Source organism: Hippopotamus amphibius, chromosome X, assembly GCF_030028045.1.
Source record: "Hippopotamus amphibius kiboko isolate mHipAmp2 chromosome X, mHipAmp2.hap2, whole genome shotgun sequence".
In the NCBI taxonomy this organism is placed as follows: domain Eukaryota; kingdom Metazoa; phylum Chordata; class Mammalia; order Artiodactyla; family Hippopotamidae; genus Hippopotamus; species Hippopotamus amphibius.
The window spans coordinates 16849575-16875088 of record NC_080203.1 but is presented as its reverse complement, the minus strand read 5'-3'; the positions used below and the strand labels follow the sequence as shown (position 1 = coordinate 16875088).

Here is a 25514-nt window from a genome sequence, read left to right as displayed (position 1 = left end):
AGTACAGGTCTTTTACCTCCTTGGTTAGGTTTATTCCTAGGTATTTTATTCTTTTTGTTGCAGTGGTGAATGGGATTGTTTCCTTAATTTCTCTTTCTGACCTTTCATTGTTAGTGTATAGAAATGCAAGAGATTTCTGTGTGTTAATTTTGTATCCTGCAACTTTACCGAATTCATTGATTAGCTTGAGTAGTTTTCTGGTGGCATCTTTAGGATTTTCTGTGTATAGTATCATGTCATCTGCAAACAGTGACAGTTTTACTTCTTCTTTTCCAATTTGGATTCCTTTTCTTTCTTTTTCTTCTCTGATTGCTGTGGCAAGGACTTCCAAAACTATGTTGAATAGTAGTGGCGAGAGTGGACATCCTTGTCTTGTTCCTGATCTTAGAGGGAATGCCTTCAGGTTTTCACCATTGAGAATGATGTTTGCTGTGGGTTTGTCATATATGGCCTTTATTATGTTGAGGTAGGTTCCCTCTATGCCCACCTTCTGGAGAGTTTTTATCATAAATGGGTGTTGAATTTTGTCAAAATCATTATGTAATTATTTATATTTATGTATATATAAATATATTTTATAATTTATAAAATTATTTATATTTGTTCCCAAGTGTGATAACTTTCTGTGTGTGTCCTTGTCTTTAAAAAAAAATCTAACCATTTGGTATAGATGATAGCAGATGTTCAATTTTTAAAAAATCAACATACGAATTTTTGAAAAGAATAAAGGGATTTCCCAGGTTCTCCTGTTTTAGTGATTTAAAAAATCCTATCTGGTAAATTATCAAGAGCACTGCTGGCCGAGATCCAGGGAAGGAAGCAAAAATGTCCTGTGAAGAGCCAGAATAGATGTCATAGTGTTCATGCACTAACTTCATGCTCTCAGTCTTTTTTGATATAGCTTTTATTTATTTATTTATTTATTTATTTATTTATTTATTTAGCCTGCACCATGCAGCATGCAGGACCTTAGTTCTGTGACCAGGGATCGAACCCAGGGTTCCGGCTGTGAGAGCGCTGAATTCTAACCATTTGACTGCCAGGGAATTCCCTCCATTTAAAGTTATTATAAAATATTGGCTGTATTCCCTGTGCTGTGCAGTGTATCCTTGCAGCTTATTTATTTTATACATAGTAGTTTGTATCTGTTAATTCCCTACCCTTATCTTCTCCTTCCCTGCTTTCCTTTCCCCAGTGGTAACTACTAGTTTGTTCTCTATATCTGTGAGTCTGTTTCTGTTTTTTTATATTCATTCATTTATTTTTTAGGTTCCACATGTAAGTGACAGCATACAGTATTTGTCTTTTTCTGTCTAACTTATTTCACTAAGCGTAATACCCTCCAGGTCCATCCGTGGTGTTGCAAATGGCAAAATTTCATTCTTTTTTATGGCGTTTTTGACATAGTTTTAACAAATTGATCATTTATTTCACAAATTAAGGGCTTGCCCTGTAGCGGGGCAGGGCGGGGGGTGGGGGGAGGAGAGGTGGAGTGGGAAGAAGGGAGAAAAGGCATTATGACAGCTGATAGGCAAAAACAAAGAGACATAAAATCTTTACAAACAAGTTTATGTTCTTTGGTAGGGGTGAGAGGATGTGGGTGGTAGGGGTGTGAGTAGTCATCTCTTGCCATTCAGTTTTGGGGCAAATAGCTCTTCTCATCTCATTTGATGCTGGAGATGTCACAGAGTCAAAACAGGTGCAATGATTGATGCTCAAAATGACCCTGAGTCATCAGGGAAGGTTAAATTGTGATCATTATGTTCTGTTTAAGATAGGAAAGAGTGAAGTGTATTTTAGAATAATTCTTATAAAATGATTAAAATAATGCAAGAAAAACACTTATGCAGGTAGCTTTAATTATTTCAAGTTCTTAACTTGAGTTCCATGGGCCCTAGGGGCCCTATGAAACCTCTTAAAGCTGAACAGGGAATTTGGTGAATATGTGTGTTTCTCTGAGGAGAGGGGCCATAGCGTTCATCCTATTCTCAAAGGGTTCTATAATTTTAAAAGGTTAAGAATGGCTGAGGTATCTGAAAAATTTCTGTATTCAGAGACCCTGATGATGCCAGGTAAATGAAATGTTATGAATTCACAGCTATATTGTGTTAAAAATTTATAACTGTACTGTGTTATAAATTTATAATACTGCCCTAAGTTATAAATTTGTAACTATACAGTTATAAATTGACGGGAGCAATAGACCCAATTACCCTTCAGTTACTTCATTATGTATTTTGCAAGTGCTACCTTATTTTACTTTGTATTATTAATGAATGTTTTTTTTTCCCTTCTTGTAGTCGTCAGTAGCACTATTTGTAAATAGACTGGACTCAGTGGAATCTGTACTACCCTATGAATATAATACGTAAGTTATAAGTATTATAATTACATCTGATATAATTGATATAGTTGTGATTATATCACAGTTATGGTATAATTGGGTTAAAATGTGCCTTAAGTTTTTAAAGTTAGTGAATGAAAGCCCTGGATATATTAAGAAATGTAGTGGTAATTTTATAATAAAAGTAACAGGAAAAAATGATTAGACTAGAGAGCTTTCAATGTGAGACAAATACTTAAAAAATTAGGAAGTTGCCATACTTGATTTTTTTCTAAGAATGGCAAATTATAAATTTACTACACTTTGAACCTTGAAAAAATATCTTTGCAGAGTCATATCTTATTTCTAAAATATTGAATAGGTAGGTTTATACTAAAGTGTTTAATGGATGAAGGTGCTTAGTTTAGTTGTGAGTAGTTATTACATAATTATGATTAAGTATGATCATTCACTTGAGAATAACAACAAATGATGTACTTCTTAGAAAAAATGATTGTAGTTCCCTTTGGTATTACTTTATTCCTACTAATTAAGCAGAAATAAAATCAGGTCTGATTTTCATTAAAATACCAGGTGTAAATGTAGCATGTTAGTATGAGTATTTAAAACATTACACAGGCCTACCATTTATTTTATTTTCTACCTAAGCCATTTTACATTCAAATTGACTTAAAGGTAGTTGCAATTCTTTTCACCCAGTAACTATTTCATTTGTATGTGGGAATGTGTTTGGGGGCGGTTTGTTTTTTAATTCCCCTTTGATCAGAACTGGTAATTACAGTTTCTAAATGTCTCAGGTTAGAATCAGTGCAGACTTTAAGCCATTGTTTCCTTATTTGTGCTTATATGTAATTTGAAGTTTAATCCTAAAAGTAGTGTTGGTTACTTTTTGATTCTGATTACCTGCATTGCAAAAATCAAGAGCAGTACCATAAACATTTAAAATAATGAATTCATAATTATCAGAGGTTAAACAATTTAAAGAAAAACGTATATAATGAGGTCTATAAATCACAAATAGAAAGATTCTGGGTCATATTTTTAGAAGAATCTACCATTAAAGGTGGAGAGGCTAGATAAATGATAAGGACTGATTTGTCTGCTGATTTTTTTTACCTTACTTGAAACTCTCTCTCTCTCTTTTTTTTTAGCTTTGACTTTTGTCAAGATTCCGGAAAGAAAAGCCCTTCTGAAAATCTTGGACAAGTACTATTTGGAGAACGAATAACATCATCTCCTTATGAGGTTATTCAGTTGATTTTATTTTAAATCTTATTTTAAAATGAATCTTCTCAAAACTGACTACATATACAGTCATCCCTCTGTATCCCTGGCGGGGCTGGTTCCAGGACTCACTACAGATACCAAAATCCATACATGCTTACATCCCATAGTAGCCCTCCATATAGGCAGGTTCTGCATGTGCAGATTCAACCAACCACGGATCGTGTATTAAGTTTTACATCTGCTATCTGGGTTGGTTGAATCTGTGCACGTTGAATCTGTGGAATCAGAGGGCCTACTGTATATTTATTGAAAAAATCTGCATGTAAGTGGACCTGGGCAGTTCAAACTTGTGTTGTTCAAGGGTCAACTGTTATTGTACCAAAGAGTCTTTGCTGTAAAAGGAGGTAAAGAAAAAGGAAAGGACGTAGAATCTGGCATTGCCAGAAGAATCCATTAATACAATTGGCCCTCCAAATCCAAGGGTTCTGCATCTGAAGATTTAACCAAATGGGAATTGAAAATATTCAGGGAAAAAAATTCCAGAAAGTTCCCAAAAGCAAAACTACAATTTACATAGCATTTACATTGTGTATTAAGTATTAAAAGTTGTCTAGAGATGATTTGAAGTACAGTTGACTCTTGAACAACACAGGTTTGAACTGTGTGGGTCTGCTTCCACCTGGATTTTTTTCAATATATGATCTGTGATTGGCTGAATCCCCAGATGTGGAACCTGATTCAGAGGAACCACCTATGTGGAGGGCCAACTATAAGTTATAGGTAGATTTTCAACATCAAGGAGGGTTGGCCCCCAACCTCTGTGTTATTCAAGGGTCAACTGTATTGGGGAGGATGTGGGTAGGTTATATGCATATACTCCACTGTTTTACATGAGGGACTTGAGCAATGGTGGATTTTTGTATCTGTGGATTTTGATATCCTTTGCGGTTCTGGAAGCAACCCTCCACTGATACTGAGGGATGACTCTATATGCTCTTTAAGTTATGCGCAGTAGTTTGGTGGTTCCACACAAAGGTTTTGCCTTTCAAGTTTTATTTTTGCTTCATGAAGAAAAAAAGTTTAAGTTTTTGTTCTTGCATATTTTGGGTAAGGTGATATAGGGAGATGTAATTGGACTCTCAGTGTCTATTGATATTGCCCTTGATATGTTAATAGGTATGGGGATGGAGTAAGGATGTTTTCATGAGCAGTTACAATTATAAAGGCACTGACTTTTTTCTTTTTTCCCAACTTCATTGAAGTATAACTGAAGTATAACAAACTACACATATTGAAAGTGTATTATTTGATCAAGTTTAATATATGTGAAACCATCAGGCAGTAGCTTGTTTTACAACTTCTTATTTTGAAATAATTACAGATTCACAGGAAACTACAAAAAAATGAACAGGGAGATCTCGTGTACCCTTTATCCAGGTTTGCCCAATGGTAACATCATGCATGACTATAGTACAAGAGCAGAACCAGGGAATCGACATTGGACAATGCACAGAGCTTATTCAGATCTCACTAGTTTGACATGCACTGATTGATGTGTGTGTGTGTGTATGTGTGTGTGAGATGCAGATTCGTGTACCCACCACCACAGTCAATACACAGCATAGTTCCATTAGCACAAGGCTTCTTCATGCTGCCCATTTATGGTTCTTTTTTCTGTTTAGTTTTCAGAATTCTTTATATATTCTATCAATAGTTATGATTCCTTTGTTGCAACAGTAGTTTGCAAATAGTTTCTCCCAGTCTGTGGCTTATGTTTTCATCTTCTTTATAGGGTCTTTCACAAAGCAAATTTTTTTATATAAATTTATTTATTTATTGGCTGCGTTGGGTCTTCGTGGCTGCATACTGGCTTTCTCTAGTTGCGATGATCAGGGGTGCTACTCTTCATTGTTGTGTGTGGGCTTCTCATTTCGGTGGTTTCTCTTGCTGCAGAGCAAGGGCTCTACACGAGCATGGGCTTAAGTAGTTCTGGCACATGGGCTCATTAGTTGTGGCTCGCAGGCTCTAGAGCACAGGCCCAATAGTTGTGGTGCGTGGGCTTAGCTGCCCCTCAGCATGTGGGATCTTCCTGGAGCATGGATCGAACCCGTGTCCCCTACATTGGCAGGCAGATTCTTAACCCACTGCGCCACCTGGCAAGTCCAAAATGTTTTAAATTTTCTGTGTGGTCCAATAATCAAGTTTTCCTTTTATGGATCATGCTTCTGGTGTCAAGTTTAAGATGACTTTGCACAGCCTTAGGTCCCGAAGACTTTCTTCTACACTTTCTTCTAAAAGTTTTATAATTTGACTTTATATATTTAAGTCTGTGATCCATTTTGAGTTATTTTTTGTATAAGGTGTGAGGTGTGGGTTGAAATTCTTTTTTTTTTTTTTGCCTATAGGTGTGCAATTGCTTTGGTACCATTTACTGAAAAGACCTTTTCAACAATTTCAGTTCTTCCTCCGCTGACTTGCTTTTGCACCTTTGTAAAAAAATCACTTGGGCCTAGTTGTGTAGGTCTATTCCTGGGTTCTCTATTGATCTGTTCCTTTGGTCTGTGTGTCAGGCATTGGCTTTTCATTAATTAAACTTGCATGTAATTCCCCTGTATAGTACCATTGCCCTAAGAGAAAAGTGCATCTTTTCAAGAAATGCTGTCCTTTGGATGGAAGAAGGATGACAGTTTAGCTCAGTTACCAATAAGGAATTTTAGGGTTAATATGTGTATGATTTCAGGATATGAAGTGTTAAATTTTCATTGTTTATTCTTGCTTATTATTTTCTGATGAACCACATTGGCACTTCACCTTGATAATCTCCTGTAGCTAGACTTTGTAAACAAGAGGTTTCGTATTAAAAGTATCAAATATTTTATTATCACTTTTTTTGGTAACAGCTTTATTGAGAGATCATTCACATACCAAATAATTCACCCACTCATAAGTGTCCAATTCAATGCTTTTTAGTATCTTCACAGAGTTGTGTAACCATCACTATAACCAATTTTATTATCAGTTTTAGATCAGGGAAGTTTTTAGAAAGCTACAGTGGATTTTATTTATTTATTTATTTATTCATTTATTGGCCGCACCATGTGGCTTGCGGGATCTTAGTTCCCTAACCAGGGATCAAACCTGTGCCCCCTGCAGTGGAAGCATGGAGTCTTAACCACTAGACCACCAGGGAAGTCCTGCTACAGTGGATTTTATACCCAAAAGCTTATAATACTGAAGAAGGCAAATTCTTCTGTTTAATGGTGAAAGCAGAGTATGTGTGTGTGTGTGTGTGTGTGTGTGTGTGTGTGTGTCTAGTGTAATCATTTCAAGTATGAACTGAAACAGATGAGATATTGTTGAGAATGATGGCATACTGAAGTCTCTGAAGAAAAGTTTATTTTTATTTTTTAGCTTTTTTAAAGTTTTTTTTTTATATTTTTTTTATTATTTTTTTGGGGGGTAAAGTTATTTTTAAAAATTGTTATTATTATTATTTGGCTGCATTGGGTCTTTGTTGTTGAGCATGGGCTTCCTCCAGTTGTGGCGAGCAGGGGCTACTCTTTCGTTGTGGTGCATGGGCTCCTCAGTGCCGTGGCTTCTCTTGTTGTGGAGCACAGGCTCTTGGTGTGCAGGCTTCAGTAGTTGCAGCACGTGGGCTCAGTAGTTGTGGCTCATGGGCTCTAGAGCGTAGGCTCAGTAGCTGTGGTGCATGGGCTTAGTTGCTCTGCAGTATGTGGGATCTTCGCAGACCAGGAATCAAACCCATGTCCCCTGTGTTGGCAGGTGGATTCTTAACCACTGTGCCACCAGGGAAGTCCTCTGAAGAAAAGTTTTATCTGTAAAATAAAGTACTCATTTTGTGACACTTGATTTATACAATTTAGTTGAATCTCTTAATATTTTTAATTTTCTTAACAGTTTTCTTTTAATAAGACAGAAACGTGTAAAAGTTTGTGTAAAATATTATGATACAGCAAATGAAGATCAAGAGAAAAAGCTGGATTTTTTGAAGAGAGGAATACAACTGAATTATCAACATCACTGGTAGGTTTGGCAACTGAAATCACACGACTTAATTTTTCAATTCCTTTCAGAAGTAGTTTTAATATCTATTTAATATCTACCTGAAAGTGTATACTATTTTTTGTGATGACTTTGATTAAAAATCTGAACTTAAATACATGTAAGATGATGTTAGTATTGCTTAATGTGAAATGCTTGTTAAATCTTTTTCTAAAAAAAATTGTATTTAGGATTATTGATAATATGCCAGTGGTATGGTGTCATGATATAGAAGATGGAAAAAAGTACTGCATACCAGGATTTCTGATAGGATGTTTTATTACCCAAAATGGCATATTGAAAGATGCTTGCTTTATCAATGTAAGTACTGAGAACTTACTATAGAAATATAAGAATGTTGCTTCATTTGCAATTTGCTTTCTATTATAGTCACTTAACAAACATGAATGGGACACCTACCATCTTCTCGATTTTGTGCTAGATGTTGGGGATACAAAGACCAGTGGTCCCTGCCCTCTAGGGGTTCACTGTCCTAAGTAGGGAGATAGACTTGTAAGCAAATCAATGTGAAAAAATGTTTTATGGTAGGAGACTAAGGGGCAGTGAGAACATAATGGAGGGAATGAAAAAGTATTTGTCAGATGAATGGGTGGATGAGCATTTCTAGTAGGGAAATCAATGTGGTTCAGAGCTTGGAAGTCTGAAAGAGCATCCTGTGATTGGGGGACTGTGAGTAGTCGAGTGTGTCTGCAGCATAAGGTTTGGGGTTTGGGGGATGAAGGTAGAGATGAAGCTCAAAAGGTGGGTAGGGGGAGTTCCCTGGTGGTCCAGTGGTTAGGACTTCATGCTTCCACTGCAGGGGGCCCGGGTTTGATCCCTGGTCGGGGAATTAAGATCCTGCATGCTGAGCCACGGGGCCAAGAAAAAAAGCGGGGGTTGGGGAGGGTTGGGTAGGCAGAAGCCAGGTGCCAGGTCAAATCATGGTGGGAGGTCCTATATGCAGTGGTAAGGAAAATAGCATTGAATGCCTGTTATGAGCCAAGAAAAATGTTATATCACTGTATATACAGTGACTAATTTAATCCTTAGAATAGCCCTGTTGCTACAATCTACTACTGCTGTTTTATAGATGATGAAATTCAATTTCAGAGATGGTAAGAGACATGACTAGGGGCATGCAGCTAGTAAGTGGCAGACATAGGACTCCAACTCACATCTTTTTTTATTTATTTTTAACTTTATTTTATTTACTTATTTTTATTGGAGTATGGTTGCTTTACAAGGTTGTGTTAGTTGATGCTGTACAGTGAAGTGAATCAGCTATATGTATACATATATCCCCTTTTTTGGATTTCCTTCCCACTTAGGTCACCACAGAGCATTGAGTAGAGTTCCCTGTGCTATAGAGTAGGTTCTCATTAGTTACCTATTTTATACATAGTTCTGTGTATATGTCAATCCCAATGTCCCAATTCATCCCACCCCTCCTTCCCCACTTGGTATCCATAAGTTTGTTCTCTACATCTGTGTCTCTATTTCTGCTTTGTAAATAAGTTCATCTGTACCATTTTTCTAGATTCCACATGTAAGTGATAGCATATGATATTTGTTTTTCTCTTTCTGACTTACTTCACTCTGTATGACACTCTCTAGGTCCATCCATATCTCTACAAATGACCCAATTTTCTTCCTTTTTGTGGCTGAGTAATATTCCATTGTATATATGTACCACATCTTCCTTATCCATTCATCTGTCAATGGACATTTAGGTTGCTTCCATGTCCTGGCTATTGTAAATAGTGCTGCAATGAACATTGGGGTGCATGTGTCTTTTTGAATTATGGTGTTCTCTGGGTATACACCCAGTGGCAGGATTGCTGGGTCATACGGTAGTTCTATTTTTAGTTTTTTAAGGGACCTCCATACTGTTCTCCATAGTGGCTGTATCAGTTTACATTCCCACCAGCAGTGCAGGAGGGTTCCCTTTTCTCCACATCCTCTCCAACATTTATTGTTTGTAGATTTTTTGATGATGGCCATTATGACTGGTGTGAGGTGATACCTCATTGTAGTTTTGATTTGTAGTTCTCTAATAATTAGTGATGTTGAGCATCTTTTCATGTGTTTGTTGGCCATCTGTATGTCTTCTTTGCAGAAATGTCTATTTAGGTCTTCCACCCATTTTTTGATTGAATCGTTTGTTTTTTTGATATTGAGCTGCTTGTGTATTTTGGAGATTAATCCTTTGTCAGTTGCTTCGTTTGCATATATTTTCTCCCATTCTGAGGGTTGTCTTTTCGTCTTGATTATGGTTTCCTTTGCTGTGCAAAAGCTTTTAAGTTGAATTAAGTCCCATTTGTTTATTTTTGTTTTTATTCTCACTGCTCTAGGAAGTAGGTCAAAAAAGATCTTGCTGCAATTTATGTCAACGAGTGTTCTTTCTGTGTTTTCCTCTAAGAGTTTTTTAGTGTCTGGTCTTACATTTAGGTCTTTATTCCATTTTGAGTTTATTTTTGTGTTTGTGTTAGGGAGTGTTCTAATTTCATTCTTTTACATGTAGCCGTCCAGTTTTCCCAGCACCACTTATTGAAGAGGCTGTCTTTTCTTCATTGTATATTCTTGCCTCCTTTGTTATAGATTAGGTGACCATAGGTGCGTGGATTTATCTCTGGGCTTTCTATCCTGTTCCTTTGATCTATATTTCTGTTTTTGTGCCAGTACCATACTGTCTTGATTATTGTAACTTTGTAGTATAGTCTGAAGTCAGGACGTCTGATTCCTCCAGCTCCATTTTTCTTTCTCAAGATTACTTTGGCTATTTGGGGTCTTTTGTGTTTCCATACAAATTATAAAAGTTTTTGTTCTAGTTCTGTGAAAAATGCCATTGGTAATTTGATAGGGATTTCCTTGAATTTGTAGATTTCTTTGGCTAGTATAGTCATTTTCACAATATTGATTCTTCCAATCCAAGAACATGATATATCTCCCCATCTGTTTGTGTCATCTTTGATTTCTTTCATTTAGTATCTTTTAGTTTTCTGAGTACAGGTCTTTTGCCTCTTTAGGTAGATTTATTCCTAGGTATTTTATTCTTTTTTTTTTTTAAATATATGATTTTTAAAAAATTTATTTGTTTATTTTATTGGCTGTGTTGCATCTTCATTGTTGCACACGGGCTTTCTCTAGTTGTGGTGAGCGGGGGCTACTCTTCATTGTGGTGCACGGGCTTCTCATTGTAGTGGCCTCTCTTGTTGCAGAGCACAGGCTCTAGGCGCGGGGCTTCAGTAGTTGCGGCACATGGGCTCAGTAGTTGTGGCTCATGGGCTCTAGAGTGCAGGCTCAATAGTTGTGGCGCATGGGCTTAGCTGCTCCGTGGCATGTGGTATCTTCCTGGGGCAGGGATCAAACCCGTGTCCCCTGCATTGGCAGGCGGATTCTTACTCACTGTGCCACCTAGGAAGTCCGGTATTTTATTCTTTTGGTTGCAGTGGTAACTCAGATCTTTTTACCTTGGAAGTCCCAATCACACTGTATTTGAAATCTGTCTTGTGGTTCTCAAACTGTTTTCTACTGGCCCTAGGGTAATAGAAGTGTCTTGAGGCTGCCATGGAGGCTGAATGGGCATGGAAGGGCTCAACCAGGGCAGCACTGCTTATAATCTGTCTTATATGTGAAGACTCAATGTGGATTAGAAATGGGGATGAAGGGGAGGGGAGAGAGAGGAGCAGAGGATGCCTGCCAGGTTTCTGTTTTGGTGTCTAATTGATGGTACCCTTCATTGTTTCTTTCCAGAGAAAAGGGCGGTGCTTCTTGAATTTCAGTCGTTCATGCATCACCTTGGTAATTTTTGCCACACCTGTTTTATTATTTATCCATAATTTTTTTTTTGGCTGCACTGAATGGCTTGTGGGATCTCAGTTCTCTGACCAGGGATTGAACCTGGGCCGCAGCAGGGAAAGCCCGGAATCGTAACCACTAGACCACCAGGGAACTTCCTGTTTATCCATAATTTAACTTAAATTTATTTAAAAGGAAATTACAGAAATTACAGGCTTAGTGTACTACTTATATATTTTATTCATCTATGTTAAAGTAACTAGATAAAAAGTAGAGTACAAATTGTTTTTCCAGCTACTACCTAAAATTATCTCATATATCCCCAGTGATATGTATTCTTCACAGTGGGAAACATTGACATAGGGAATGTGGGAGGAAAAGCAGTAAACAACTGCTTAATTGATAATTCTTTTAAAGCAAGGGAAAAGTGGCAGCAGGGAGGAGTTAATGAACAGGAGAAATTTGGATTAATATACTCTGTGTTTGATACTCTATATAGAAGTCTGTATGGAAATGTGTTTGTTTGTTTGTTTGTTTTTGGCCCCACACACCACCCAGCTTGCAGCATCTTAGTTCCCTGACCAGGGATTGAAACTGGGCCCTTGCCCAGTGAAAGCATGGAGTCCTAACCTCTGGACTGCCAGGGAATTCCCTGGAGTGGTTCTTTGGGACCATTTAAAGACCACATCTTTGAAGATCAAGTCTGGGAAGAATAAATGGACCAATAGGATGAAAGGACCCCAGCTGGCCAGAGTAGCAGTAACTTTTATCAACGTTTTTGGGTTGCAACTCTAAGATTACCAAGATTAAGTGAAGCTAGCAGTTGTCTTTTTTCATCCCTTTTACAGATAGAGGAACTCTTTCTTGTGAATCTTCTCATTTTTTATTTTAAGGATTTTTTTTTTGGCTGTACCTCACACCATGTGGGATCTCAGTTCCCTGACCAGGGATTGAACCCATGCCCCCTGCAGTGGAAGCATGAAGTCCTAACCACTGGACCGCCAGGGAAGTCCCTAAGGATATTTATTTTGGATAGATGTTGATGTCTTCCTCCTTCCCCCCTTTACACATAGACTCCCTTCCATTGCAAACTTAAAGCTCTAGGCAAGTTTCAGAAAAGTTGTTTATAGTGTTTATAGTATAATTGATCTTTTTTGTAGGAATAATTACATCAGCTATTCTCAAAGTGAGGTCTGGGGCTCTCTGATAACTTTTCAGGGAGTCTGCCAGGTCAAAACAATTTCCATAATAATATTAAGATGTTTTTTGCCTTCCTTACTCTTCCTCTTTCGTGAGTGTACGGTGGAATTTTCCAGGAGCTATGTGAAGTGTGATGTTATCTCTTTGAAGGCCAATGGAATGTGTGCTTCTGTACACTTACGTTTTAAAATTTTCTCATTTTAAGTTCTAATTTGCTCACTATGGGTAGATATAACCCTCATAAACAAAAACTCTTTCGGGTTTTTCATAATTTTTAAGAGTAGGAGTCCTGTGACTAAAAAAGTTTGAGAACTGCTCAATTAGATATTTAGAATCAAAGTGGCAGGTATGGTTGTCTTATCAATAAAAAATTTTAAATTCATTAGGTACACTAGCATTGTACAAATACCACCACCATGATTACAAAATTAATACCTGCTTGGCGACTTCCCTGGTGGTCCAGTGGTTGGGACTCCTCTCTTCCACTGCAGGGGCACCGGATTCGGTCCCTGGTTGGGGAACTAGGATCCCCACGTGCTGCACGTTGCGGCCAAAAAAAAAAAAAGGGCAAAAAGAAATGTAATACATGTTTGTAAAAACTTCGTACAACACAGAGGTATAAAGAGTATGAAGTGACAGTCTTCATATAATCCTCCTCAATTTTAATAGATTATTTTTATGTATATATAATTTCTTAATCTAAGTGAAATTATAATATATATATATTTGTAATCTTGTCTTTACTTTGAAGTTTATAATGGACTTCTTTCCATGTTCATTTTATATATTATGTATATACACACACACATATACATGGCGAGAGAGAATTCAAGAAAGAGAAAGCGTTTATACTTTTTAATAGTTTGATAGTATTCCATTGTATGGATGGGTCATAATTTTTTATCCATTCTATCATGATTAGCTGTTTTAAATTTTTGTTATTAATGATGCTTCAGTGAACATTCTTTTACCTCTCTGAGTCTCACCTATAAAATGGGAAGAAGGATAGCATATACCACATAGGATTGTTGTGAGGATAAATAGGATAACACTTGTAGAGTTCTTGGAGCAGTGTCTGACACATAGTAGGCACTCAGTAAATGGTAGTTATTATTGTGCAAGCATTTGTGTACTCTTGTCTAATTATGACCTTAGGATAAATTCCTATATGTGTAATTGCTGGGTCAAAGGACATGGACTTTTAAAAAAACTTTTTTGTTGTAAAATACAGATACAGAAAACCATACAGAACAGATATAAAATTTAATGCATTATTATAAGGGGAACACCTTTGTAAACCCCAGGCAGATTAAGAAATAGAATTTGGCCAGCCACCCCAGAAGGTATCCCAGTATCCCTACCCCATTACAACACTCTTTCTTCCCCTAAAATAACCACTATCCTAACTTTTACCCTAATCGCTTCCTTGTATTTCTTCCACGGTTTTATCATCCAGGTCTACATCCCTAGATACTACAGTTTAGACTTGACCATTTTATGTATCTTTTTTCAACGTTTTATTGTGAACATTTTCAAACGCACAGAAAAGTTGAATGAATTATATAGGGGACACTCATAAACCCAGCATGTAGATTCTATAATTAGCATTTTTCTGTGTTTGATTTATCACATATCTATCCATTTGTCAATTCCTGTATCATTCATCCAAACAGTGGTGCATTTTCCTCTGCCCCTGATTGGTAGATGGATCCAGTGGCTTGATTACATTCAGGTTTGATCTCTTTGGCAGGATAAGGTAGTGATGCATTCTTTAATCAGGAGGCACATGATATCTCTTTTTTAAAAATAGATTTATTATCTACAGCAGTTTTAGTATCAAGAAAAATTAAGCGGCAGGTACAGGACTTCGCATGTGCCTTCTGCCCCCATACATGCATAGCCTCCCCCATTATCAACATCACTCATTAGAATGTGGTACATTTGTTACAGTTGAAGAAGCTGCACTGCTACACCATTATCACCCAAAGTCCACAGTTTACATTAGGGTTCGCTCTTGGTGTTTTACATTTTATGGATTTGGACAAATGTATAATGACATGTATCCACTGTTATCATACAGAGTAGTTTCACTGACCTAAAAGTCTTCTGTGCTCTGCCTGTTCATCTCCCTCTACCTGATGTGTTTTGTTTCTGTCTTCTACTATGAGAACTGGATCCATTAATTTCTTAGAGGTTGCTGAGGCTGAAGAAACAGGAGCATGGCGGAGTGAGCATTTATCAACCAGGAAACAAAACCCTTTTCTCTTGCAGTGTCTATCCAGCGCCCTCTACCGACAAAGCTTCATTCAGTGCCAGCTTGCAAAGGAAAACTATTTACAATATTGAATGGGCCCAGATAATTTTCACGGAGGTCAGAGAGCATGAATTTGAGGATGAGAGACAATAAATCAACAACTGGCACACCTTACACTCATGTACTGATCAATACTCTGATGAAAGAGAGCCCTCACATATCTCCAGAAATCTGTGCTGCTCTCCTTTCTGGTATTCTGCCCCACAAAATCTAGCCCCCTTGGCCTCTCTGGACTTTGAACTTTGTCTTCTCAACTGGAGGAGATTGCAGGGCTCTGCTTAGGTACCTTTCCCTGCAGCACAACCTGGAAATTCTTTCTGGGAGGGCAGCTGGAGGCTTCCCCTTCTCTGGGTGATCACTCTCTTAATGTCCTTTGTTGTCCAAGGTCTGAAACTGTTGTTTCCATATATTTTACTGATTTGAAAGAGTTGTTTAAGGTGAAAAAGTAAATCTGGTCTCTTGTTATTCCATCATGTCTGGAGGAGGAAGTCCAATTCTCTTGCTTTCTTTTTGCATACATTTGCTTGGTGTAACTTTGCCTATCCTTTCATTTTTAACTTTTCAGAATCTCTTTTACATGTGTCTCTTTTATACAATGTGTTGTTGAGTTTTGCTTTGTGGTATCTTCTGAAAAATCTTTTCCTCTTAATAGGTGAGTTAAGCCCACTTACATGTATTGAGATGACATTTGCTCTCAGTTCTGTTATATTACATTCCATTTACTATTTTGATGTTCCACATTTTATTGACTCTAAGACTCATGTTTTCCTATATTTTAACATTTATGAAATCAAGATGTGTCTTCTGGTTGATGCCATGTTAAAGTTTAATTGGCAGTGTTTTTTTAGCAGCACATAAAATAATGATGTTTTACAAGTGGTGGCATTTTAGATTCCATGAAATATAGTATTTATTTGAAAATTTTTTATATGGTCTACATTTTTATTGTTGTAATTCTTCTAATATTTAAGGTTCGTATTTCTGTTATAGTCCTTTCATTTATACCTACGTGTTCGTCACTTTTTTTTTTTCTCTGTGCCACACAGCTTGTGGGATCTCAGTTCCCCGACCAGGGATTGAACTCGGGATGAGGCAGTGAAAGCCCAGAATCCTAACCACTAGGCCACCAGGGAACTCCCAGTCACCTCTTTCTTTAGAGGGTGTTATGCAGTTTCATGATTAAGTGTCTGGTTATGGATTTTTGTTTTGCTTTGTTTTTAATCCTGTTTGTAATTCCTTGAGTTCCCTGGATTGGTGCCTTTCATCAGTTCTGTAATTCTTAGCCATGGTCAGATATTTTCTTCTTTCCTTTTCAGACTCCCATTAAAGCTATGCTAAATGTTATTTCCTCCTCCATGCCTCTTAACTTCCCTTCTGCATTTTCCATTTTTTTCCTGTGCTATGTTCTTCTAGTCTATCTTCCAGTCTATAAATTCTCTTTTCACTTCTTCCTCCTCTTAAGAGAAGAGAAGAGAATTTTAGTAATCAGCTTTCTCATTTCTACAAGTTTTGTTCTTTTTCATATCTGCTAGGTCATTATTTTATACTTTTCTATTTCATGCACGTGCTTTCACACTTGTATGTGATGTCTTTAAAATATATTCAATTTGGTTAATTTTAAATCTGCCTGTGATCGTTCCTGGATCTGAAATCTTTACAAGTTTGTTTCTGCTGATTCTTGCTCGTGACTCCTTGTTTCGTTGTATGCTTCATTATTTTGACTACATACTCACTGTTCGCGAAGATTGTTTGTGGAGTTTCTTTGAGTCCTAGGGTCAAAGTACTTTCCTCCAGAGAGGATTTTCATTTATTTCCACAAGCTGTCTTTGGGAAATACCAGTCTGGGACCACCTTAAAGCAAATTCATAACTTGAACTTTCTGGGGCCACTTAGATGATGTGAATCCAGCCTGCAAATCTAGGTCAGGGCTGGTCTATGGCCACAGCTTTTTTTTTTTTTTTTTTGCCACAGTTTTTTAAGAACAGTTTTATTTCTGTCCCCTGCCTCCACCTTGTTCTGCTTAGCTTCACATCCATCTTCTCAATAGTCCATTGGGACTATAGGAGCAGGTTCACTTGTGACTCACCTTTGCCCTGAGGATGTTGCTTTTGGAAGGGGTGGGTGGTCTCATGTTAATGTGCAGAGGGTCTCATATTAGCCTTCTCACCTGAGAGGGTCCTGGGACCTCCCTGAGTTCCTTCTTCCTCATCCCATGAAGCTACCCAAACCCAAGTTCAAGTTTGCCCAGATCAGCAGGTGTCCTCAGGGCAATAGCAGCATCTGCTCCCTTACCCAGCTGACCTCTCTGGCTTCCTACTTTCTCTTAGAGTTTGGTATGGTAGTTCCTTACTTTCTTGTCACTCATGTTGCTTTTTTTCATTTTTAAATTTTAAAGTTATTTTTTTTTAGAGCAGGTTTAGATTCATAGCAAAATTGAGAGGAAGGTACAGAGATTTCTCATCTACCCCCTGCCCCACCCATGCACAGTCTCCCCCATTCTCAGAAGCCTCTACCTTAGTGGGCCATTTGTTACAAGTGATGAACCTACATAGGTGCATGACATCATAATCACCCAAAGTCCATAGTTTACATTAGGGGTAACTCTTGGTGTTGTACATTCCATGCTCATGTTGCTTTTAAGGAGATATTTGTTATATTTATCATTTGTAGTTTTAAGCAGAAAATTTGGCCCAAATAAGATTGCAATTGGAAATCCAGTTAAAGTTTTTTTTTTTAAAGATTTATTTATTTATTTATTTTATTGGCTGTGTTGGGTCTTTTTTGCTGTGCGTGGGCTTTCTTTCTAGTTGCGGTGAGTGGGAGCTACTCTTCGTTGTGGTGCGCGGGCTTCTCATTGCCGTGGTTTCTCTTGTTGTGGAGCATGGGCTCTAGGCGTGTGGGCTTCAGTAGTTGCAGCACATGGGCTCAATAGTTGTGGCACATGGGCTTAGTTGCTCCGTGGCATGTGGGATCTTCTTGGAGCAGGGATTGAACCCGTGTCCCCTGCATTGGCAGGCAGATTCTCAACCACTGCGCCACCTAGAAAGCCCCTGCATTGGGTCTTCATTGCTGCATGCAGGCTTTCTCTAATTGTGGTGAGTGGGAGCTACTCTTGTTTGCAGTGGCTTCTCATTGCTGTGGCTTCTCTTGTTGTGGAGCATGGGCTCTGGGTGTGCAGTTGTGGTGCACGGGCTCTCGAGCACAGGCTCAGTAGTTGTGGTGCACAGGCCTACCTGTTCCATGGCATGTGAGATCCTCCTGGAGCAGGGATTGAACCCATGTCCCCTGCATTGGCAGGCAGACTCAACTACTGCGCCACCAGGGAAGTCCCTAGTTAAAGTTTTAAAGCATAATTTTAATATCTAGTAGGAAGGAAACTAACATTTAATGACTTTCTTATTCTGTGGTAGGTGCTATGCTAGGTCTTTCCATATAATTCATCACTTAATCCTCTTAACAATTGTTATGAATTAAGTGATGGTAGCCCCATTTACAGCTAAGAAAACTAAGGCCCAGAACGACTAAGATCGTATGTGGCAAAATCTGAATTTTATCCCAATGTTTTGTTTTAATTTGTTTACTTATTTATTCATTTATTTATTTATTGGCTATGTTGGGTCTTTGTTGCTGCTCACGGGCTCTTTAGTTGCGGTGAGCGGGGGCTACTGTTTGTTGCGGTGTGTGGGCTTCTCATTGCGGTAGTTTCTCTTGTTGCAGAGCACGGACTCTAGGTGCTTGGCCTCAGTAGTTGTGGCATGGGCGTGCAGACTCAGTAGTTGTGTTGCACGGGCTTAGTTGCTCCAAGGCATGCGGGATCTTCCCGGATCAGGGCTCGAACCCATGTTTGAGTCATAATTCTTAATCTAGGAGTCCTCCATGTTGTAGATTACTCAATATGGTAATTGACAAGGCTCATTTGTACTCATTCTCTGAAGATTGAAGGCCTGGGTAACATAATAGCTAATATTTAGGCTTCCTATGCCAAATACTGCACTACATACCTTACACGCATTATTCTATTTAATCCTCTCAACAATGCTATGGGCAATCCTATTATTGTCCCCAGTTTTAAAAAGGGGAAACTGAAGCTCAAAGAGGTTAAATGACTTTTCTGTGATCATATAGCTAGTAAATGGCTGTCTGATTGCAAAGCTCATATTGTTAACCTTTGTCTTAGTTTGCTAGGGCTGCTGTAACGAAGTACCACACAGTGGGTGTCTTAAAACAACAAATTTATTGTCTCAGAGTTTTGGAGAATAGAAGCCCAAGATCAAGCCGTCAGCAACAGTGCTGGTTCCTTTTGAGGGCTCTGAGGGAGAATTTGTGCCATGCCTCTCCCCTAGATTCTGGTGACAGCCGGCAGTCTTTGGCATTCCTTGGCTTGTGGCTGTATCACTCCAGTCTCCTCCTGTCTCCACATGGCCTTCTTCCCTCTTTTTATAAAGACTCTGATTATGTTGGATTAGAGCCCACCTGAATGGCCTCATCTTAATTTGATTTTGTCTTACAGAGACCCTATTTCCAAATAAGGTCACATTCACAGGTGTAATGGATTAGGACTTAAACCTATCTTCTGGGGGATACAGTCCAACCCATCACAACTCTTATACAAAAACTGCCCCCCAAACCCTTATGGAAAAATAGTCCTTCACTGGTTCTCAAAGTGTGTGCCAGGACCAGCAGCATTGGCACCACCTGGGAGCTTGTTAGACATACAGCATTTCAGGCGTCACCCTAGGCCCAGTGAGTCAGAATCTGCATTTTAACAAGATCCCTGGGTAATTTGTATAAACTTTCAAGTTTAAGAAGCATTGATCTAAGATGATTATCTTCAGTTATAGTTGTGGCTACTAGGGAGTGAACTAATGAATACTTGGCTGGTAGAGAGAGTTTCAGTCAGTTTTTATCTGTTTGATGCTTCTGATTAGAAATGTAAATATACCCTCATTAAACAAAATTTGCTAAGTACAGAAAAATTATTGCATATAATCTCACTACCCAGAGACGACATAGTTATTCTGAAACATGTCTTCCTTCTAGTTTTTCTTGCTTTACTATTTTTAACATAAATAAAGCCCAAGCTCTTGACATTTTTGACATGCTTAAATTTAAAATACTGATTTATTAGTTTATTTGCATTACTTCATAGTTTTCTGTTGTTAAAAATCTAGCGATGCATGCATTTGTGAATTTTATATTTGCAATATTATTCCTTTGTAACAACTATTTAAAACTGTAGAATTAACTAACATCTTAATTTTAGGCCAGATGCTCAGGGTTACAGTTTTAATTCTATAAGAACACACTTACATGTCAGTATGCTTAATTTATAGCTTGATATTTTAGAACTAATATATCCCATTTCATTCCATGATTAGATTTTATGTTTTCTAGTTTGTAGGAAAAATTTAAACTTCTTTCATTTTTCTTTATCTTTTTCCAGTCTGAATTCAACAAAAGTAATACTTTCTACCTCTTCAACCACGTTGATATTACCATTACATATCACAGGGAAAGTGAAATAAATTGGGATATTGCAAAATTGGTTACTGCTAGACTTGATCCCAAAAGGTAATTATAGAATCTCTTTTTAATTAGTTCCATTAATTTAAAAATTAATTCAAAATGTAGAAGATCTCACCAAAATTTTCATTTTTAGGATACATGTGTGATATAACCTTAGACAAAGTTTGAAAAATCAAATAGGCAACTTTATTCTCTTTAACCTATTGTAAGCATCTGAGTAACATGTAATGTGAGGAAGAACTGACAGATATGGAAGAGAATTGACTTATTGAGGGTATCCTAACTCTCTTCTTTAGTTGCGGCTATATGACAAAGAGATTAGATTAAGATTTGTGTTTCTTCAGAGGACAATTCTAGTACCAGTGGAGTCTATTAGGCAGGTATCAGCTGGATATAAGGAAGAATCTGCTAGCAATTAGAGCTAACACTTGAATAAGCAATCTCAAGAATTAGTGAGTAGTTAATCCCTAGACATTTGTAGGAAGAGCCTAGATGACCCAGCTCTTAGAGATTTCATAATTTAGGCACCCAGCATGGTATCTCATTCCTAGTAAGTGAGTGCTTAATGAATGGTAAAAGGCAGTTCTGCATTGGGTAAGAGACCGGACAGGTGACAAATAATGTTCCAACTTTAAGACTCTTTGAAAATGTAGAATAAGATTAGTACTCTTCAATTAAAAGAAAGAGGGGAATATATCATACAGTGTATCAAATCATGATCCATATGGGCAAAATATTATAAAACCTGGAATATTAGGATGGGGAAGTTATCCTTTGAAACTTATGTGAAGTATATTAAAGGAGGTAAATGTGGTATAATTTTCTGAACACAGAACAAGGAAATCGGAAATTTGGATTTTAGTCTGATCTCTGCTGGTTCCATTTTGGAAGTCAACCCTAAGTTCATGGAAAAGAAGCAGACTTCATTGTTTTTAAGCTGACTGGCCTATTTTACTTTAGCCAAGGTTGTTCTGTCTGTCACAGCTGATGGTCAAAGGGAAAGAATAGGTAGAGAATGTACTGTGCCAAGCTTTTGACCATGGGTAGGTTAACCTGATCTCTCATAGGTTTAATTTCCTCGTCTGCAAAAGGATTAGGAGTTTTTCATATAGATACTGATGCATCAAACCCAATTTTTATGTGTTTGTGTATTTTTCTGGGCAAAAGAATCTATATATTTCATTAGATAAACAGACCCCAAAAGATGAAGAACACTGGTATGTTCCAACTCTGATTTATCTTAGTAAAAAGATATTCTTTTTAAATTAGTGGCTGTGTTAAAAATTTTTGAAGATTTATTTCATAAGGTGTTACAGACAGGAAATAAAAGAGGGATTAAAAGGATCAGGGCATATTTATGAATAACGGGGTAAACAGAGCTACTAAGAGAGGCCAGGGAATACTAACCATTGTCAAGGACAATCACCCATTTTTTTTTGTGTATGTCACTTCTGATACCTGGGAACAGAATTTTTGGTTGATGGACTGTGAGGTCTGACTGAGGATGGCTGCTCATGTTGAAAGTCATCTGGGTAGAAAGGTACTAAATATACAAAGCATGATACAGGAAGCTAATCTCATCAGCTATATGAAAATCAAATTTAATGCTTATAGTCACCTCTCATATTCTCAGGCTCAGATAGAGTGAAAAAGCCAAGAAAAATCTTTTTCTAGAGCTGTATTTATTCTACACTGCCCATAGTAATAGCTTATGTATGCATGCAATAAAACTTTTATCTAATCACAGTAAAGCTCATTTATTTGGGCCCCCTGAGAATAAGGATTGTGTTAAATTTCATCTTTTTCAGAATTCGGCAATCTGCTCAAGGTCATAGACGTGAGTTAGGCCTAATGGTTTTCTAGGTCTAGAGTCTCGTGTTTTCTTTTAGGTACTGTACCCTGTTAATTTCCCTGATGGTTGCCATAGTTGATCATCTCTTTTTTCCTTAAAACACCTGCTGTATTTGGCTTTTGGGTTACCACTTTCCTGGTTTTCTTCTGTCTCACTGGTTGCTCATCAGTCTTCTCATTTCTCCAACCTGTTAATGTCAGAGGGCCCCAGGACAGTCTTGAGCTTTGCCTCTTTATTTATACTCACACCTTGGTGATCTTACCCTGTCTCATGGCATCAGATACCACAATATACTCTTAGGTCTCTAGACTTGTATGTCTAGCTGTCTACTCGATATGTCTTATTTGGATGTCTAATAGACATTTCCAACTTAACACGTCCCCAAACGAACTTCTTCTTTTTTTTTTTTTTTAAGTATATTTTCTTTCTTTTTTTTTTTTTTTTTTTTTTTTTAAGGCGCACGGGCTTAGTTGCTCCGTGGCATGTGGAATCTTTCCAGGGCAGGGCTCGAACCTGTGTCCATTGCATTGGCAGGCAGATTCTTTACCACTGCGCCACCTAGGAAGTCCCAAACGAACTTCTAATCTTCCCTCCAAACCCACTTCTCCTGTTGTTTTCTCCATCTCAGTAAATGGCAACTACATCCTTCTAGTTGCTCAGGCCCCCAAACCATGGCATCACCCTTGATTTCTCTATCATTCTTCACTCATACCCTGTATCTAGTCCAACCCTTTGGCAGATCTTCTGGCTCTTTTTTTTTTTGGCTGCGCTGTGTGACTTTCAGGATCTTAGTTCCTGACCAGGGATTGAATCTGGGCCTACAGCAATGAAAGTGCTGTGTCTTAACCACTGCAACACCAGGGAATTCCCCACGTGACTTTATTTAAAAAATATATTCAAAATCTACCACTTTTTATCACCTCTACCACTATCACCTGGTCCAAGACATTGTTATATCTCACCTGGATTGTTGCAGAAACCTAGCTGGTCTCCTTGCTGCTACCCCTGTCTTCTCATAATCTGTTCTCAATACAGCATTCAGAGCGTTCCTTTCTAAATTTCAGCTTATGTCAATCCTCTGCTCAGAATCCTCCAGTGGCTTCCCATCTCAGAGTAAAAGTCAAAGTTGTGAAAATGGCCTGTAAGGCCTTGTACAACCCATATGTAAGGCCAGTGGTTTAAGATAGGGCTTCTACCTTGATTAGAGATCTTAACACAATGTTTGCTACATAATCTCTCTAATATGAAATGCAGATCTCTCCTGTGCTGGGTTTAGGACCCGTGCTTAAACAGTGAACCTTGTTATGCATTATCTTGCAGTAATTTAATCTTTATCTTTAATGTTAAGTTTTGATCTGTAGCCTTAATTATTATTTCTTTAATTCATAGCTGTTTTAAAATGTATTTTTGGGAGAAAAAGATGGCGGTGAAGTAGAGGGACGTGGAATGCATCCCTCTCCACAGATGCATTGGGAATGCACCGAAGGACGCAATAATTCCCACAGAGAACCAGCTGAACACCAGCAGACAACCTTGGACACCAGAAAGGACCGCAAGGATCCTGACATAACCGGTAGGGAGGCATCTACGATGGCTCAAAGAGGGTGAAGTGGCAGAGCTGTGGCAGACGGGAGGGAGTGAGAAACACATGGAGGGTCCGCACCGCAGCTCAGCGTTTCCGGACTGAGACATCGATTCACAGCTGAACAGAGGGTCCGGGAGTAGGAGCGTGGGAACTGGAGAGCCGGTTCAGGGTGAGAAAAATCATTGCCAGTAAGGTGACGGACTGAGAGGACAGGAGGGAAGAGGTCTGCAGTGAGGAGTGCCTGCCCCTGAGAGCTGCCAGGCCATGATGGCGGCTAGGCTGCAGGCTCACGGGCGGAGGGGAGGAGCCGCGGGCATAGCCTCTCTCTCTTTCTTTCGGTGCCTCTGCAGCTGGCAGTGGAGAGACGCCCTGTGGGCCACCCAAGGCACTCAGGGATAACAAGGACCCTCAGGCACTCAGGTGGGGCTGGATTAAAACCCCTTGGAACTCCGGCAGCAGGGAGGCTGCCTAGAAGAAAAAAAAAAAAAAAACCCGAGAGAGGCCCAACTCTGAGACTTTCTGTTTACACCTGAGCCACCGGCTTCCCGCTGCAACAGGCACCTCCAAGCCCGACTGAAACAACAGTGCGCCACTGCTCACTCACTCCCAGGGAAAGGAGCCACTATTGTACCCTCTCCCTCCCCACACACCGACACTTACAGACGAACAATAAAGGAAGCTCTGCTGGCCACAGAATAATACAAAAAACCCAAGACTTAATATTTGTTTAACCCAACACTTGGACATTAGTGTGAAGCTTGGACAGTCTTCTATAAACACCTCTATCACCAGGACAAGCAACCCCAAAAGTTTGGACAACCATGAGGAAACAAAGAAACCCCATGCAGGCAAAGGAGCAGGAAAAAAACCCACAAGATCAAATAAATGAGGAGGAAATAGGAAAAATGCCTGAAAAAGAATTCAGAGTAATGATAGTAAAAATGATACAAAATCTCAATAACAAAATAGAGAAAGTACAAAAAACAGTTCATAAGAACTCAGAAAAACAAACAACAATGGATAACAAAATAACTGAAATTAAAAATACTCTAGATGCTATAACCAGCAGAATGACTGAGGCAGAAGAACGAATAAGTGAGTTGGAAGATAGAATGGGGGAAATAAATGCCACAGAGCAGGAAAAAGAAAAAAGAATAAAAAGAATAGAAGACAGTCTCAGAGACCTCAGTGATAATATTAAACGTACCAACATTCAAATTATAGGCAACCCAGAAGAAGAAGAAACAAAGAAAGGGTCTGAGAAAATATTTGAAGAGGTTCTAGTGGAAAACTTCCCCAACATGGGAAAGGAAATAATTAACCAAATCCAAGAAGCACAGAGAGTCCCATACAGAATAAACCCAAAGAGAAATACACCAAGGCACATATTAATCAAACTAATGACAATTAAACACAAAGAAAAAATATTAAAAGCAGCAAGAGAAAAGCAACAAATAACATATAAGGGAAAACCCATAAGGATAACAGCTGACCTTTCTACAGAAACTCTGCAGGCCAGAAGGGAATGGCAGGATATACTGAAAGTCCTGAAAGAGAGAAACCTACAGCCAAGAATACTCTACCCAGCAAGAATCTCATTCAGATT

General features: G+C 38.4%; 1 protein-coding gene across 1 annotated transcript in view; it reads left to right on the top strand.

Annotated features, from left to right (window-relative positions):
- Positions 1 to 25514, top strand: part of LOC130842638 (transmembrane 9 superfamily member 2-like) — a 120121-nt gene that overhangs the window by 10348 nt on the left and 84259 nt on the right. Inside the window, 6 exon segments of the mRNA XM_057719323.1 lie at positions 2301 to 2368; positions 3496 to 3589; positions 7490 to 7515; positions 7517 to 7615; positions 7825 to 7954; positions 20389 to 20516. Of these exon segments, the coding sequence (XP_057575306.1) occupies positions 2301 to 2368; positions 3496 to 3589; positions 7490 to 7515; positions 7517 to 7615; positions 7825 to 7954; positions 20389 to 20516 (545 nt within the window).